At 33.3% G+C, this 16,276-nt stretch overlaps 1 protein-coding gene across 2 annotated transcripts in view; it reads right to left on the reverse strand.

Moving 5' to 3' along the window:
- LOC128234470 (fibrillin-2-like) overlaps positions 1–13,926 on the reverse strand; it is a 31,650-nt gene extending 17,724 nt beyond the window's left edge. For both annotated transcript variants that reach the window (XM_052948730.1, XM_052948729.1), the window contains exons 1-5: positions 13,794–13,926; positions 12,713–12,829; positions 9,675–9,754; positions 9,376–9,474; positions 1,348–1,470 (exon numbers count right to left, since the gene is read on the reverse strand). In XM_052948730.1, the coding sequence (XP_052804690.1) occupies positions 1,348–1,470; positions 9,376–9,474; positions 9,675–9,754; positions 12,713–12,829; positions 13,794–13,846 (472 nt within the window). In that variant the 5' untranslated portion in view covers positions 13,847–13,926. The remainder of the gene's footprint in view (positions 1–1,347; positions 1,471–9,375; positions 9,475–9,674; positions 9,755–12,712; positions 12,830–13,793) is intronic.
- Between the last annotated feature and the right edge of the window lie 2,350 nt (positions 13,927–16,276).

Below are 16,276 nucleotides of genomic sequence, written 5' to 3' on the forward strand. Positions count from 1 at the left end.
ATCAAAATATTTATTTCAAATGTTCTTACATGGCAAACTGAAAGGCATCACAGTATTTCTAACAATTGTTACATTAAAATTTGAGATACTCCGCTGTCAATAAACATCGGGGAATCGAAGCAGTACAAGGTATTCATTAATAATTGAATTGGAAGTGAGTTGTTCCTAAACTGGCACAAATCCCTAGCTGACCAGTGCACAATTATCATAATGAACACATACATATTAAAGAAATCCCAGATTATGTTCGATCATCGCTCGATAGACTATATCCACTTCTACATGAACGTGTGAATGAGCCTTTAGTCTTAGTACATATGTGACTACATCTCGCTTTGTCGGAACTACACCCATTCAAAATTGAATGCTGCACAGTTTCCAGCATGTGCGGGTGGGGTAAGATTTTCACGTCGCATGAAGATTTTTTGGTCGATTGATTGTTTTGCCAGTGTCATTAGTATGCAGAGTGATGGGCGAGTGATTGTTGAGGTCGGTTGTTGGCGGACTATTGATAAGATACTAGAACACTATTTGTGCATTTCCTCTGACATTTCAGAATTTAAAATAGTCCCCTTTCGTGATCACATGACCAACTGACTGTAGATAGACATCACGTGGTCAACTAACCTAATAAACTAAAATTTACACGGTACCTTTTTATTGGACTTATTTCTATGAAAGTGACAGGATAAATTTTGATATCAAGATATCTTTAGTTTATTCCGAATGATGACATATGTGTACATAAAAAATATAACTCGGCACTAAATAAACATTCATATCAAAATAACAAAAACCAAGTAAAGAGCCACACATTGTCAACAAAAAAAATGCTTCAAATATAATTAAAATAAGTTTAAATTTTCGTTAAAAATACGCATGGCTTATATCATTTAATATAATTTTAATAGTCGGTTGGCATTAATTTCGTATGCCAATAGCATAAAAAAGCTTTATATCATTTATTATTTTGGAAACACTATTTGATAATAGTTGTTTATTACCTTGTCAACTTAAAACAGCTTAGCTCGCAAATTGTTTGATACATATATGTTACTTTAAATTACCATATTGTGAAACATGTATTTACAGATATACGATTATATGTACGATACCCAATATGTATTAAACATCCTTTGTTTTAGGAACATCCATTCATAAAATAGTTCGATTGTTATATTGACAATTTGAGGATTAATTTGCTGGGAGTGAGAATGAACTATATGTATTAGTCGTTTGGAGTTTGATATTACAACAATTATGTCAGTTGTAAAACAGTCCTTTATGAAAAATGGCATCCTTAATATACAATACAAATACAGTGTGTGATAGTAATTGAGAACAAACCTGAACATGTTCTTCCGTCGCTCGATAAACTATAGCCGCTTCTACAGGAACATGTGAATGACCCTTGTGTGTTGGCACATGTGTGATTACATCTAGCTGTGCCGGAACTACACTCGTCAATGTCTGGAATGTAAAATCAAATATGTTAAGATCAAGCGGATGAACGTAATGCGTTCCTAATTATCTTATTTATCTAGTACCAGAGCAATCAAGGCTTTTGGATGTTCCCTTGGTTACTGATTGTGTACTATTTCGAAAATTTCCCTCATTAACCGAATGTCACCTAGTCAATCTCTCCTTATGAAAATGGTCATTATAGTCTGTGAAAGTACAATCTCGGGTTTAAACCGTGAAAAATTAGGGTTAAAACTTGGCTTGGCTTAAAAATGCGTTCATAGGGGAAATCCGCTAGGTGTCATTCTATCGAAATATTTAATTGCCAAATTTCGAAACGTGGCGAACTCAAAGGCTTCACGCTATTTCTTACAATTGGTATATGGTGAATGGAGATACTCGTTTGTAAATAATCATTTATGAAGTTTTTATGTAAAAGGGTACTCATTAATTATTGAATTGGAAGTGTTTAAGTCATAAAATTACACAAAACCTCAGCTCAGGAATGCACATTAATCGTAATAATTATATAGATAATAGTGGTAATACCAGCACATGTCCGACCGTCACTTGATAATTTTTAGCCGCCTCTACGCGAACATAAGAATGAGCCGTTTGTGATAGAACATATTTGATGACACGTACCTCTGCCAGAGCTACACTCGTTTATATTGGGAAAGCAAACCATGTATGTGGTAAAATTAAACTTGATAAATTTAAGATAATTAGAATATGTTTTTGTACTTTGATATTTATTTATTTAAATCTTACTTGGGAGCTTTATTTAGATAATTTCTAAATTGATTTCGAACATTTTGATTTTAATCATACTGTTCTGGTTTGTTTTTTAACAATCATGCCAAACATTTCGTCTTGGTGATTATTTTGTTAATTTGATGATATTTATGTTTTGCCTATATATATCAGCCAGATTTTAGCTCGAATTGAAATGGGCTCTTGGCTTGAGAATGTATAGAAGATTGTTGGCGTTGCAAACTTGGAAAGGTCTGAGTTAACTATTGACGGCATTGTTATTAATTTGAACAAATTATACTATGGCAATTACATGGACAGTCCAAGAAGCTGAAATTGTAACACTGGCCGTGTTTAGAAGCCTAAGATTACATATTTTAAACGGGAAATGTACAAGGAATAAAACAATTCAAATATATCTCACTTGCACCAACATTTAAAGAATGACTTGGTTTTCATCTTGAAAATATTATAATACTTATTGAACAAACCCGAATAAATTTTGTCGTAGTTTGCTTCTACAAGAGTAACTGAGTGAGCATCGTGTGTTGCTGGAACTACACTTTGTTATTTCGGAATAAGAATGCGTCTATAAATATTTTCTAAGGTAAGACCAATGATACAATGACACCCACAAGGACCAGCAGCTAAAACGTTAACGTTCTTCTTTAAAATAGCTGAGTCAATATTTTTTTTTGCAACATTTTCATTTGTCAATTTAAAGAAAAAATAAGTCCTCTGGAACCAATTCTTTGGTCTATTTACATGTTTATATGGGCAAATCTAATACAGTTAAACATAAATAGACCCTTAATTAACTCTGTGTAGTACTATATGTGGCAAAGTAATTAGCCACCCATTACTAGTTTCCTTGATGTAACAAATTTTTAAATAGAGATTAATAAAGTATTATTAAAGCAAACTAGGATTTTATTACCTCTTATCATCAGAAATGTTCTTGTTTTTGAATAAATGAAAACAAATCTGCAAAACCATCGCAGTGTTTGATATGTTACTTATGTACTCATTAGCATTTAAATTTTCACAATAAATAACATATAAAATTCATTCTTTTGAACTGCGAACAACATCCTTAGTACAGGGTAAACAATTCAGCATCATCCGGTGAACAAGAAAATATACTATTAACATAAGTTAACAAAACTTGGATATATGTTTTTCTTATTTCAATAAATGTATTGTTACATGAAAGAAATAAACTGTTACATCAAACAAATTCTGTACATCATCAATGTTGCATTACAATATGGATCATACAAAATGTTTTGTCGAGTAAAAGATGTTACAGTGTACTATCAGATGGCATTGCTACTGTTGAATGCTGCGATATTTATTCAACAATGAGATGAATACATTTGCCATGATTTTTCATCTAGTTGATACCTGTTTCTCTGTCCAGGAATATCGGAGCATTCAACAATAGCAATAACATCTGTAAGCCGATACCAATTTGTGTCTCTTATTTTTATTGGCCAGCAGAAACTGTTTTTATCTTTTTTACCATTTCGGCGCATACAGTCTACTAATACAGATGACAAGTTTGTCTCTCACAATACCAACATGTGCTTTTCCATTGAAATTCACAAGAACATGTTTCTCTTTATATATACATGTGTCAAAATTTGTGTCAATGTCACTGATCTTGTTCCGATGTTTCTCTCCCATACTTACACCTTCATGGTCATTTAAATCGGTATTTACATGTTCTGTCTCATGTTGTTCCCGATCATCGTTTGCAACAGCATCTTTACTATAACTTTCTGTCCCACCATTTGAACCGTCTACCTTCACATCAGCATCTTTACTATCACTATCTGTCCCTTCTTTTGCCCCATCTATCTTTGGATCATCATCTGTTTTATCACTATCTGTCCCACCATTTGAACCATCTACCTTTGCATCATCATCTGTTTTATCACCACCTGTCCCACCATTTCCCCCATCTAATTTCTCATCAACATCTTTACTATCACTATCTGTCCCACCATTTGACCCGTTTACCTTTGAACTGGTATCTTTACTATCACTTTCTGTCCCATTATTTGCCCCGTCTACCTTACCCATTCCTATATTCAAACTGTCAACACTGCTTTCCATGAATTCCTTGAATGTGCACTCCGTTCCATCAGCTTTTCTGATTTCATTGGCCGTTCCCATCTCTGCAGTCAAATCACACACACATGAACTTTCGTAGCATTTGATATATCATGTGCAGAACTTTCAACTTCAATTGGTCTTTCCATACGTGATTGTTTTGTTTGGTAATTGTCAGATACGCCCAAATCATTATTATTTTCATCATCTATTTTATACCATTCCGGAAGTTTCAACAATGGCACAAAGTGATTTGGCACCCAGTGTAACGGAGTCATATCATCCCTGTTTGATGTCCACATTACAAAAGCTGGGGGTTCTTTATTGGTTCCTGAAACAGGTTTGATCAGTTTGTGCATGTCTTTCCTCACATTTCTATTGCCTAGCTCAGGGTATACTGATTGAATAGGGGTTTTGAGAACTGATGACAGTGCATGAACTTGCCAAATACTCATAAATGATTTGTCTTTTGTGATACTGAGAATCTCTTTTCTGTAAATTGATTTTATGTTTTCATTTGTCATTTCCCTTTCATTTGGAATGAACATCTCTGAATACTGAGCATACTGCTTGGATGTTTTACTAGTAGTCCCGCCAGTTTGCAAGAAATCGTCATTCAGGTAAAATAATTCATGTTTGACTCATGTGGGTCAATGGCAATGGTAAGTTCACCAATTGTATCATTGATCTGCTTGCATTCAGTCTGCAGCTCACAAAATGTTCTACACTTTGCCAGTTTTTGCAGGTATGTTTTGAATTCTTTTTTCCTGTCATATGGATCCATTTGTTTATCATCGATCTGTCTTTTCTGTCTCTTTTCTGGTGTCACAGGTGAAGAAGGGGGTGTTAATATTCTTTCTTGTTCAACCTTTCTTCTTTCTTTCAGTTTCCTTTTCTGCACTCGCCAAATCTTTCTTTGATGCCTTTTTTCTCTTTGTGTCATATCTGTAATCTGTTTTCTTTTCCCCAATGTTTTGTCCTTCTTGTACTTTTCTTTGGAGTCCTGCAAATACTTTCTTGTTTCATCCTCATCCCATCTGGAACGAAACTTCCTTTGACGCTCTGCGTTTGACATCCCCATTCTAAAATAAAATTAAGTGTTACTAGACAATAATGTCGTTACTCTACGCTTATTCCATCATTTAAGTAATTGATCACCATTATTTTGACCAATGACACTATTGACGAAGGTCATTAAGTGCGACCTTGATCCTAAGTATATCATCCAGTCCAGCCTCTCGCACCACTATATACCAAAATCTTATACAAACTTTTGGAAAACCAATCTAATAAAACCTTTGGAAAACCTGGTTATTTGGATTTAGCACATACTCCATCACCAGTGTATTTTGTACCGTCAAAGGTGTATCACATGTATAACAACTGTGTAAACATATATTTTTCAATAGATATTTTAAAAGACACTAAAATGCCATCTCAACTTTTATGAAGACAGGTGGGACCTTTTTGCAAGTGTGAAAAACTGAAGTACATCTAAGACTTCAAAACTTAATTACCTGGTCCTTTTGTTTCTTCTTTCTCTATTTATTTATTTCTGATATGCAGGCAGTAACTTGTATGTTTCTAAGCAACTGAAATGTACAAATATATCAAATTAATACCAAATACAGCATGATCACATGATTCAGATAATAAAAATGTTTTAGTTCTCTGCTGTACCACTTTTAGTACTTGCTGTAACAGTTTTATCAACTTTATGCCACAACGTGTTAACAATGTTATATCAATCTCGTCCTAATACAGGTAAGCATTTAACAGTAACAGAATATAGATATGTACTGCAATTAGCTGTATGTTAGAAATGCTTTATTGTATTTACTATATTAAGTTCCTTGACATAACAATTTACATTCCTTGCTGTAACATCAAAATTGAAATTACGATATTTTTACTAAAACTAATTAAATTATTGAGCTCGTTGTTTTTCTCAGCATGTTGAAAATGCTTGATGATGTCAATATTTACACATATAAATGTCATAAACCTTTATTTTATTTTTTAAATAGTTGTACACTTGCCATTGTTCTCTGATATAACAAAACTACTCCCTGATATAACGAAATACAGCGTTACATCATAGAATGTTACAGGATGGATATATTCAACCTTTACTTCACTTGCACCATCATGATATGTATGTGGGGTTCTAAACAGACTGTGCAATGTTTTCCTTTCAGTTCAAGAAAATACAAGTGCAATGAATTAACTACTTGGTCATTTGCATAAATGAGACTAAAGTGGTTACATCATAGAGAAAATTCAATTATATTTATTTACCTTAGCGCAGTGAAGGCTTAATTTTAATATTTTCATACATCAGCTTCTTTTAGGCTCCTCCTTGGTCATCTGTATAAGGCTACTCTTCAAAAATAGGTAATGGCGTATCCATATACAAGGGAAATAACTAATATATTGGCTGACTTTTCCACAATGTTACATCATTGAACTCCAGATGAGGTACACACTTTACACATCAAGAAACACGTAAAATATAGTCATATTTAAGGGTTGTACATATTTAATCACTTAAACTAATGTGGTTTTACAAAATAATTACACAAATGACATTTGTCCTTATTTTATAATTCCTTTCTTTTGAATAATGTTTTAAATATACACTTTTGGGACAAAGAATTTATGGCATTTTTCATCAATCAATTATCGGTTTTACTAGTTTCTTTTCACTGCAGATAATTTCTTTCGTTTGACTATATACAAGGCAATGGTGTGTAATTCTTAAAACTTAATTTGTACTTTTATGCCAAAGTAGGACAATTTATTTTTGAAAGGACAAGAATTGTTGCCAAAAAAAATATTGACTCAGCTACACGTATCAAGGACGAACATACATCCAACAAAATACACTTAATGCCTACATAAAACGAATACATATTGCATAAACATAAGACCTTCTTATCAGTAAATGCTTATTATCGCATTCGGATTATTTTGTGTGAACAAACCAGAACACGTTTTGCCGTTGCTCGATAAAAGATACCCGCTTCTACATGAACATGTGAACGAGCCTTGTGTGTTGGTACATATCTGTTCACATCTCGCTGTTCGGGAACTACACTCATTTACCTTTGAAATGAAGTGTATGATTATAATTAAATCAAAGTGTGTGAATAAACGTTAGAAATGAAAATATTTTTCTAGCACACCGGATAGTCATATCTGGTGAAATCAGCCGTGCTGGAGAACTCCATCTGGCACCTCGCCATGCCAGATGGGTTACGCGCTGTGGTGTAATACTTTTTTATTTCTTTTATTATACATTTTATAAAACCATAATTATGAAATTTTAATAGATGAGTTTAATAAACATAAACTTAACAAAAATATGTCTTTAGAACATGACGTCAGTAAAGATCATCGCATGCGTTTGGTGAAATTTAAAAAATGCTCCTTTTATGCGTTTTCCACATTATGTGTGTCCGTTCCGTATAGAAAAAACAGACCTTCGGGCACGCTGTGTTTCCGGTAACTCTGCATGCCTCGTTACCTGGCAACGTAGGTGCACTCGGGTCGGATTTTACTATCTGGAACGGGAACACATGGCAAATATTTTAAGTCTGTCCGTTGATCAAATAAAAACGCCAGTATTGGCATTTAGTGTATTTAAAAACACACCAGTTATCTATGGTATTTTTTGTTTAAAAAAACTGTCTTTTATGTAAAGTAACTCAAAAAAGATCACAGACGAAACAGACAGTCCGTTCATACATTAACATATTATTTTGATAACAAAATATATGATGTTAATACTGCATGATGTCATATGTGTAACAAAAAACGTTAATTTGGCACTATATAACAATAAATTTGTATACAATATACACCACGTAAAGAGCCGCACATTTTCAACAGAGAATACACTTAATACATGAATATAATTAAAATAGGTTTGAGTTCTATATTGTTATACAAACGCATGGCGACATTATTTAATATTTTTTAATAATCGGATGACATTTGTTTCGGAAGCTCGCCAATTGTTTTATACGTATAAATGTACTATATAGTGTAACTTGTTGTACAAATTTATTTTTTTATATGAAACACAACATGCATTATAGATGAAAAAAGACCATGCTCATTGATCATTTTCATTAGAGTAATTTCATCATGCAAGTTTGTTTTTTTCATTTTTTCAATATTTACGTGTACGAGCATTTGGTCCCCAGGATAACAATGGTATGGGGTTTAGTGTTCTATGCGATCGAGTTGGGGAGTAATTTAAGATGTGACTTGTTTTAATAAAGAAAACATGACCCCCTGTCATTATTCTATGCGTTTGGTATTATGTTTTGTTACACCGGAACTACACTCGTTTAAGCCTACAATGTTATACAATAATTAATTCAAACCTAAAGGTAGTTAGAGGTACGTATATTGTTATTGCACCAAGATCTGCAGTGTTTAACGTGATGCAATGTCGACCTTCAGTATATATTGTAGCAATTTTAAAAGTATTGTATATCAATAAAATAAAAACATACTTAAACGTTAAGCTTCTGTTTAACATCTGTCATTTGATTGTGAGATTTTATTCCTCAATAGTGTCATCTTCAAGGGACTATCAATATAAGCCCCTTAGTAAAGTAGTTGTAAATGTTTACAATACTTTTATCCACTCGTATCCTTCCAATGTCTGGCAAGATTGAATGTTTGATAAGTATTCAAACTGTCTTTGAGTTTAAAGTGCTTAACTTTTCGGGTCTCTTATGCAACTGTTTATATTAAAAGAAACAAAAAACAAATTGCTCATGGCCCATGATTTCTAGCAGTCTTAAATCCGAATCTAGACCTAAGGGATTAGCTCGTTTCAATTTCTTTCTTTTTCTGCTCTGTCTTACGTGTCTGAACTGTTTTAAAGTCCAAAATATTCTGAAATAACTGTAAATTATAAATAAAACATTGCATGTGTCGGGGTTGAGTTAAAATGAAAATAAACTGTAAACATGCAAACAAAGAGAAAGTACCACATTAACCGTGAGTCGATTTGAATAAGACAAATAGTACCTGAACATTTTCTTCCGGAAAATCCAGTACGACAACTGCATGTGTTTGGTGTTCTACAAGTGCCGCCGTTTGGACAACTGGTATATCCGAAACAAATTGCTGTAAATAAAACAAAAAATCCGTCTTTGTCTGATATATCGTATGTGACGCACCCCGGTATAAAAGGGTGTTTAAAGATAAGTCAGACAGTTCGCCAAAAATAAATGATGACAATGTAACGTAGAGTGTTTTTTGCCCGGAAACGACGAATTTCAAACGAAACAGTTGTGAATTAAGAGACTTTATTTCCTTGTACATACGTTGCCTGCAACCCGACCCCTGATATCCGGAACAACACACGTGTCGACTGCTCTGTTTGTAGCAGGTATAAGACCTATAACTGTTATAAACATATTACTTTAAGATAAATACCTATAACTGTTATAAACATATTCCTTTAAGATAAATACTACCGGTGCTAGTAAAGAAGCAAAACATTTAGTGTGAGCCTAAACCAAATAGCAAGACCTTACAAACGCAACTCAAAATGTGACTAATGTTTGGTGTTTGTATTGTGACGTTTTGCCTTGATTGTTGTGCCATTGAATATGATTTTGATAAAGTCCTATCCTTCGTGATTTTTCTCGGTAGTTTATAGTGTTGTATCAAAAGTGAAAAACCACGATATACAAATAAAACAATAATAATGCAAAAAACGAGTCAATCAACTAACCCAAAACTTTGTTTAAAGACACAAGGATAAAATCCTAACAAACTGTCAATGATGTACATCTAACGCCCAAATATATCAGTGTTATGAAATTTGGTGGTCAGTGTATATAAACACAATTCAATGTTTTATTCTTTAATAACGATAAACATCTCATGATAGTAAACACAACTCTGCTATATACAAAAGCCTGCAGCAGTAATAAGATTAACATTAGACAGTAGGCGGAGCCTAATATTCATTAGCAGCTCTGAGTAAAATGAATGGAATACCAAACATCTCCCTCCATAAGAGGTTCACATATTAGAGACAGCACTGATAACTTTTGTGAAGTTCTAATCTAAACATAAACGAAACTGTCAGTTAAAACATTTCTTAATTAGCCGTTATAACGTCTTATCTGAGGCTCTTGAACTTAATCTGAATGTCATTACTTCTAACATTAAACATAGTTCCCATATCGCTGTGGTGGTTTAACTTCCCTCCCAGATCGAGTAACGTATGTTACTGGAGATGTTTGTGTTTTATATCTCTGTTCACTGGGAGTTTCCCTGGAATGTTGAAAAGGAACGGTGACACAATTTTCACTTTGTTTTTCGTTTGATTCGTCACGCTCACGAAAATCACTGTTCGGAATTTGTTGTAAATGTCTCCGATTTCTTGTATATGTTCCATTTTCAGTATTTACAATGTATGATCTTCTCTCCTGAAATGGAATCGTAACAGTTCCTTGTTTTCCCATTTCTTCTCATTGTCTAGTTTTATTCTGACCTTTTGACCTACATTAAATAATGGCAATGTACGTGCAAAATATCTCTTGTTGTAGAAATGTTCGTGTGTTTTGTCTTCTTGTCGTTTCTTTGAACAAATGACCGTCTATGCAATTTTGTTCTAGTTATTTCCGGCATACATGGAAGAAATGTGCGAACATTACTGCCTATCATCAGCTGATTAGGACTAAATCCTGTTGCTATTGTTGGCGTGTTCCGGTACGTTTGAAGTGCTCTGATAACATCAGATTGTCTCAAAATACCCTTCGCTAATTTTACCCCAGCTTCGGCTTGAGAATTTCCTTGCGTATATCTTGGAGATAAAAATGAATGTTTCACATTATATTTTTCCATAAACTTTGTGAATTTATCAGATGTGAAGGGTGTACCGTTATCGGTCAAGAGCTCTGTGGCGTCGCCTCAATGTGAGAACATGTTTGACATTTTTCCCACCACGTTATCACTTGATGCTCTCGGTAAGTGTCCGATCTCAAGATAACGGGAATAATAATCTATTAATACCAGAAACTGTTTATTGTCAACTTCGCAAATATCTGCGGCAATTTTCTTCGATGTCCCATTAGGCAAAAGCATTGTTTCCAATGGTTCACGTCCTTGTGTTGGCTTATTTTCTTGGCAAGATTGACAGTTTTGAATTAACTTCCCAATGTCTTTGGATATTCCTGACCACCAAACTGTCAGGCCAGCTAGGTTCTTACTTTTAGTAAATCCCACCTCTGACATCATGTTATTAAATTGGGTGGTCAGTGTATATAAACACAATTCAATGTTTATACTTTATTAACGATATACATGTCATGATAGTAAACACAACTCTGCTATGTACAAAAGCCTGCAGCAGTAATAAGAATAGCATTAGACAGTAGGCGGAGCCTAATACTCATTAGCAGCTTTGAGTATTATAGTTACATTTTATTTCAATGGAATACCAAACAACCAGTTTTGAACCGTAATTTCCACACATACGTAAATATTCGTACGGATATGTTTTACATTTGTGACAATTCACTTGTTTTCCTCTACCCCCACCTACCCCACGACCCCCCAAAGCAAAACGTATTTGTCACATGTAAAAATAACCTGTTAAGTATTGTTGATACGAATACGTCACACATAGAAAACCAGTTTATTCTACTTCGGTGGTCATATGGATTTTACTATGTTTGGTATAATCCTCATAATTTACAGGATGCTTGAACATATTGATTAAATGGCCAAAGTACATTTTTATTGGACCTAAAGTCAAGTCGGTCGCAGTTCAAGTCGGGTCAATTAGTTCATGAATCATGAAACGTTTTAAAAGATACTTAACATAAGAGTTAACCACTCAAGACGAGGTGTGGCGTGCAACACCTAGAACAATGGCTCAATGACAGGGTTACATTGCAAGTTTGGACAATTTCTCTACCGTGTAGTGTTGATACTGTTTATGTTGACTCATAACTTCCACTATAATACGTGTCCGACGAGTTCGTACGATTTGTTCGAACTGTGTGAAAATTAGCAGTATACTAAATTTGGTTCTGAATAAATGTAGTGGTATCGCCTTCGAAAGGTCAATTAAAAAAGTGCATTTTAAGGTCCTTGTCCCGTACTTTTAAGTCTCATTGTTTTATCGAGACAAAACGTAGTACATATATATTTATTTTTTTTAAAGTAAATAATTAACTATATTAACTATCAACTATCTAAAGAGATACGCTACTTTAAAGCAATCAATACAATGTATTTACAAAAAACCAAGAATGTTAATGCGCTAGACATAATAAACTTTTTAAGTGGACCATTGAAAAGTAAATAATTCCACTCCTCTTCTTATAAACCCAGAACGATCTACCTGTATTGTGAACAAGTACTGAGCCACAAGAATCCACAACCTGTGTAGGTGGTAGATGTACGGTAACAAGTGTCGGAAGTTGAATAGTACTGAGTGCAATAACCGCATTCACATCCACTGCAAAATAAGAATGCAAACTAATTACATCATGGAACTTAGTATCCATGTGTTAATAAGTAAATGTGACGACGCTTGTATAATGGGGTCACAATGTCGGCAATTTCAAATGCCAGAAAAAAATGTTTAAAGTTTTGTTAATTTAATTCGCTGACTTAAATTGTTATAAGCAGTTTGAGTACCTTTTAAAAGCTATATATGTGATCCATAATATGTTTTATATTGAATGGCATTGATATTATGATTGCCATTTTAATCTTTTGTCATAATTTTACAAATTGTTGTAACTAGGTCAATAGTATGTTATTTCGTGTATGAAATATAACTACAAATTATATAAAGACATGAAAAAAAGCATGTTTCGTTTAATTCCATATCTGAAAAAAATCTGCCTTTTTTACATTTTCCTCGAAAACTTTATCAACCCCTTTGCTTTTTAAAACCGTTATAACATCGAAAGTACTTAAGAATTTGACCTCAAATTTGCACTTAAATGTTTCTTATTATGAACTCTATATATAACTACCAAAACCTGCAAATGTCAATTTCGAACCTTTGAACCCCTTTTTACGGGCATCGTCACAAATAGTTTTAATTACTTTAGAATCCAGAACATTGCGACATTGACTGGAATCGAGAGTTTAAGATAAATAGGCTCTATACCACAGTTATCTGCTCCCCCCCCCCACCACGATTAATATACTTTGACACTGTATTGCAAAAGAATGATAGTTTTCAGCGTAAATATTCAAAATATATTGCATGTGGAACTGTGTTAATTGTTGTTTGTAGTCTTATTCAGTATTGACCTAAGGGTCATGTAACTCTTTTTTAATAGGAACAAAATGTTTAAAGGTGTTTTACATGTCTGATTTAATATTGATATTGAACGGACATCGACTAAATTACTAAGTTAGTTAAAACATGTTCATAATGATATCAGTACATCGACTAAATGACTTACCTTAAGTATACAAGCACAACACTACAAAATATCCACACTGTTGCATCCATCATGCAGCGTGCTATGAAAGTTAGTTAAAACATGTTCATAATTATACCAGTACATAACAGGATGAAATGGTGTTGGTAAAAACAGTGCAACTATCCAATCATTTAAAAAGTAACTAGGAAGAAGTAATTCTTATACGATATAGCACTTGAAATGTTCACGTTATTTAATTGTTTATTTTTTCATTATAAGTGCACACTTGAATGGATCTCGTGATCATGAGTAGATGCCCTCGTGTGATTTGATAAGGATTTTAATGAGCCATTAGAAAAGAAAAGAAAATGCCCTTCAATTTTCAACATTCAACCACTTTCAAACAATTCAGTAAATAAGCTACTGTAGAAAGTAATAGGTGTTTTTTTCTTCTTTTTTTGTAAAAATAGATCGTTTGTGAAATCATTGTCTTTCTATTTACTGTCATCAATGAACACGTTTTAAATAAATAACAATACTATTAACATGTACTACTGTAATAAAAATCGAAACATTGAATAAAAAGTGCTGAAGATGGAAAGGTCCGGTCAAAGAGGTAGTGTGTCTGAGCCATTGAACAGCATTGTCTTCGATGGTGTTCAGACCCTGATACTCAGTCAAACCTTGCAGGGGAATAGGTTCCTAAAGTCCATATTGGACGAGGACTACACTTTCTTTCTGACAAAATCGAAAGGATAAGTAAATTCATAAATTAAAGTTTTTAAAGTGAAATGGAAGAACATCGGAATACTTGTAAACATATTTACAGGTATGAAATATACACCAAAATGCACCTCAAGCAATCTACCTTTTTTACATGGAAAAGAATTAATGATACGATAAAAGAGCCCTATTAAAAGGGAAAAATATAATTAAACATATAAACAACAAATTAAGACTACATCAACATTTAAAATATATATATATATATATATCTTCAGACTTCTTTACTTTCTGCATGTTTAATGCTGGTAAATCTGAATATATCATAAAAAGATTCTTCAGCTGCATCTGATTGAATGGCCACAAGCTTTTTCAAAGATTAAAGAAAAAATGGCTGAGAAAATTATTTAGGAGGTGGTATGCCAGTGATATTGACTTTATGAAACACGTCAATGAGGATGTGAAGCACTTTTGTGTCAACGATTTTAACATATCGCAGATACCATAATTTTTATTCAACAAGCTTCTTTTGCACTTTTCTATTTTATTGTTGCATATTGTTTGTATCAATCAAAATATGACCATAATACCATAAACTTTACAGCATAAACACATTTGTGTTCTAATGCCAACAATATGCTCCTTTAACAGACAAAGGTTTGCAATTATACAGCCTGTCATTTCTTTGGTGCTCTGTTCAAGCGAATCACTAATTTTCTTTTCTTAGTATTTTACTTTTTGTCCTTGTCAAGACCCAATCGCCTAGTAACGAAACATGTATATAGCGTGGCTTCTAACAAGCTATAATGATAAATTTAAAATTAATTCCACCTGGTTTTCCATAGGCTATCTACTTTTCCCGTATTAACAAAACATAGTGGCATTTGAATAGTAAAGGGACCAATTTGCATGGACACATCACAAAACCAGTAGCAATACAATTATATATCATAGACTAATATACTGCCTTAACTATTTAATTTTCACTAACGATACACCATATGCATATATTTTTACTATGATACACGATGTGGATGGAGTTAGTACCATTCACCGATTGTACGATATACGAACCTTATATGATCTGCTTGCACATACTTACTTTGATCGGTATGTAGATCAGGTGAAAACTTTCAAAAAAACTCAAATAAAAAGGGGTCGATGTGCAATTTTGGTTACACTTGTGGTGAAGTTTAGTGAGTCTAGAAATATTGAACATTATTTCAGAAATTACGTATACGGATTACATTCTTGGTATGCCCTGTGTGTATGTCAGTGCTCAGTTCCTATAACGGTGGTTCCAATACTTATCTCAGGATTGAGGTAGCTTAAAGCTTTCTCGGAATTTCTTCAATGTCATATGTATAATATGTGTTTCATAAAATATGTTTATGTTTAAATCCAAATTAATGTACCGTCGTAAAATAGCTTGTTTGCCAATTTATGTAAGTTAACCTATGTTGAATAATACTATTTGTTCAAAAGGATACCTCAACTATATGTTCATTGTTCATGTTAATACATATGAGGGGCATGCATGCCCTGTTTTCCCTCAACTCTTACTTGTGAATATGGCATTCTTTTTACCCAGATGCATGTTGTTATAACCCCTTAAGGTTAAGTATTGATATTGGTAAGCAATTTTTGTTATTATCTTATTTAAAGTGGTTTTAATTCAGATTTTACGAAATTAAAATTAAGAAGTCAAACATTTCTGTACAATTTCTAGTGTTTTCGTGTATATTTGTTAACCTTATTTGTATTGTAATTATATCTTAGTTAGGCAATTGTCCGTTAAA

Source organism: Mya arenaria, chromosome 5 (assembly GCF_026914265.1).
Source record: "Mya arenaria isolate MELC-2E11 chromosome 5, ASM2691426v1".
Taxonomy (NCBI): Eukaryota; Metazoa; Mollusca; class Bivalvia; order Myida; family Myidae; genus Mya; species Mya arenaria.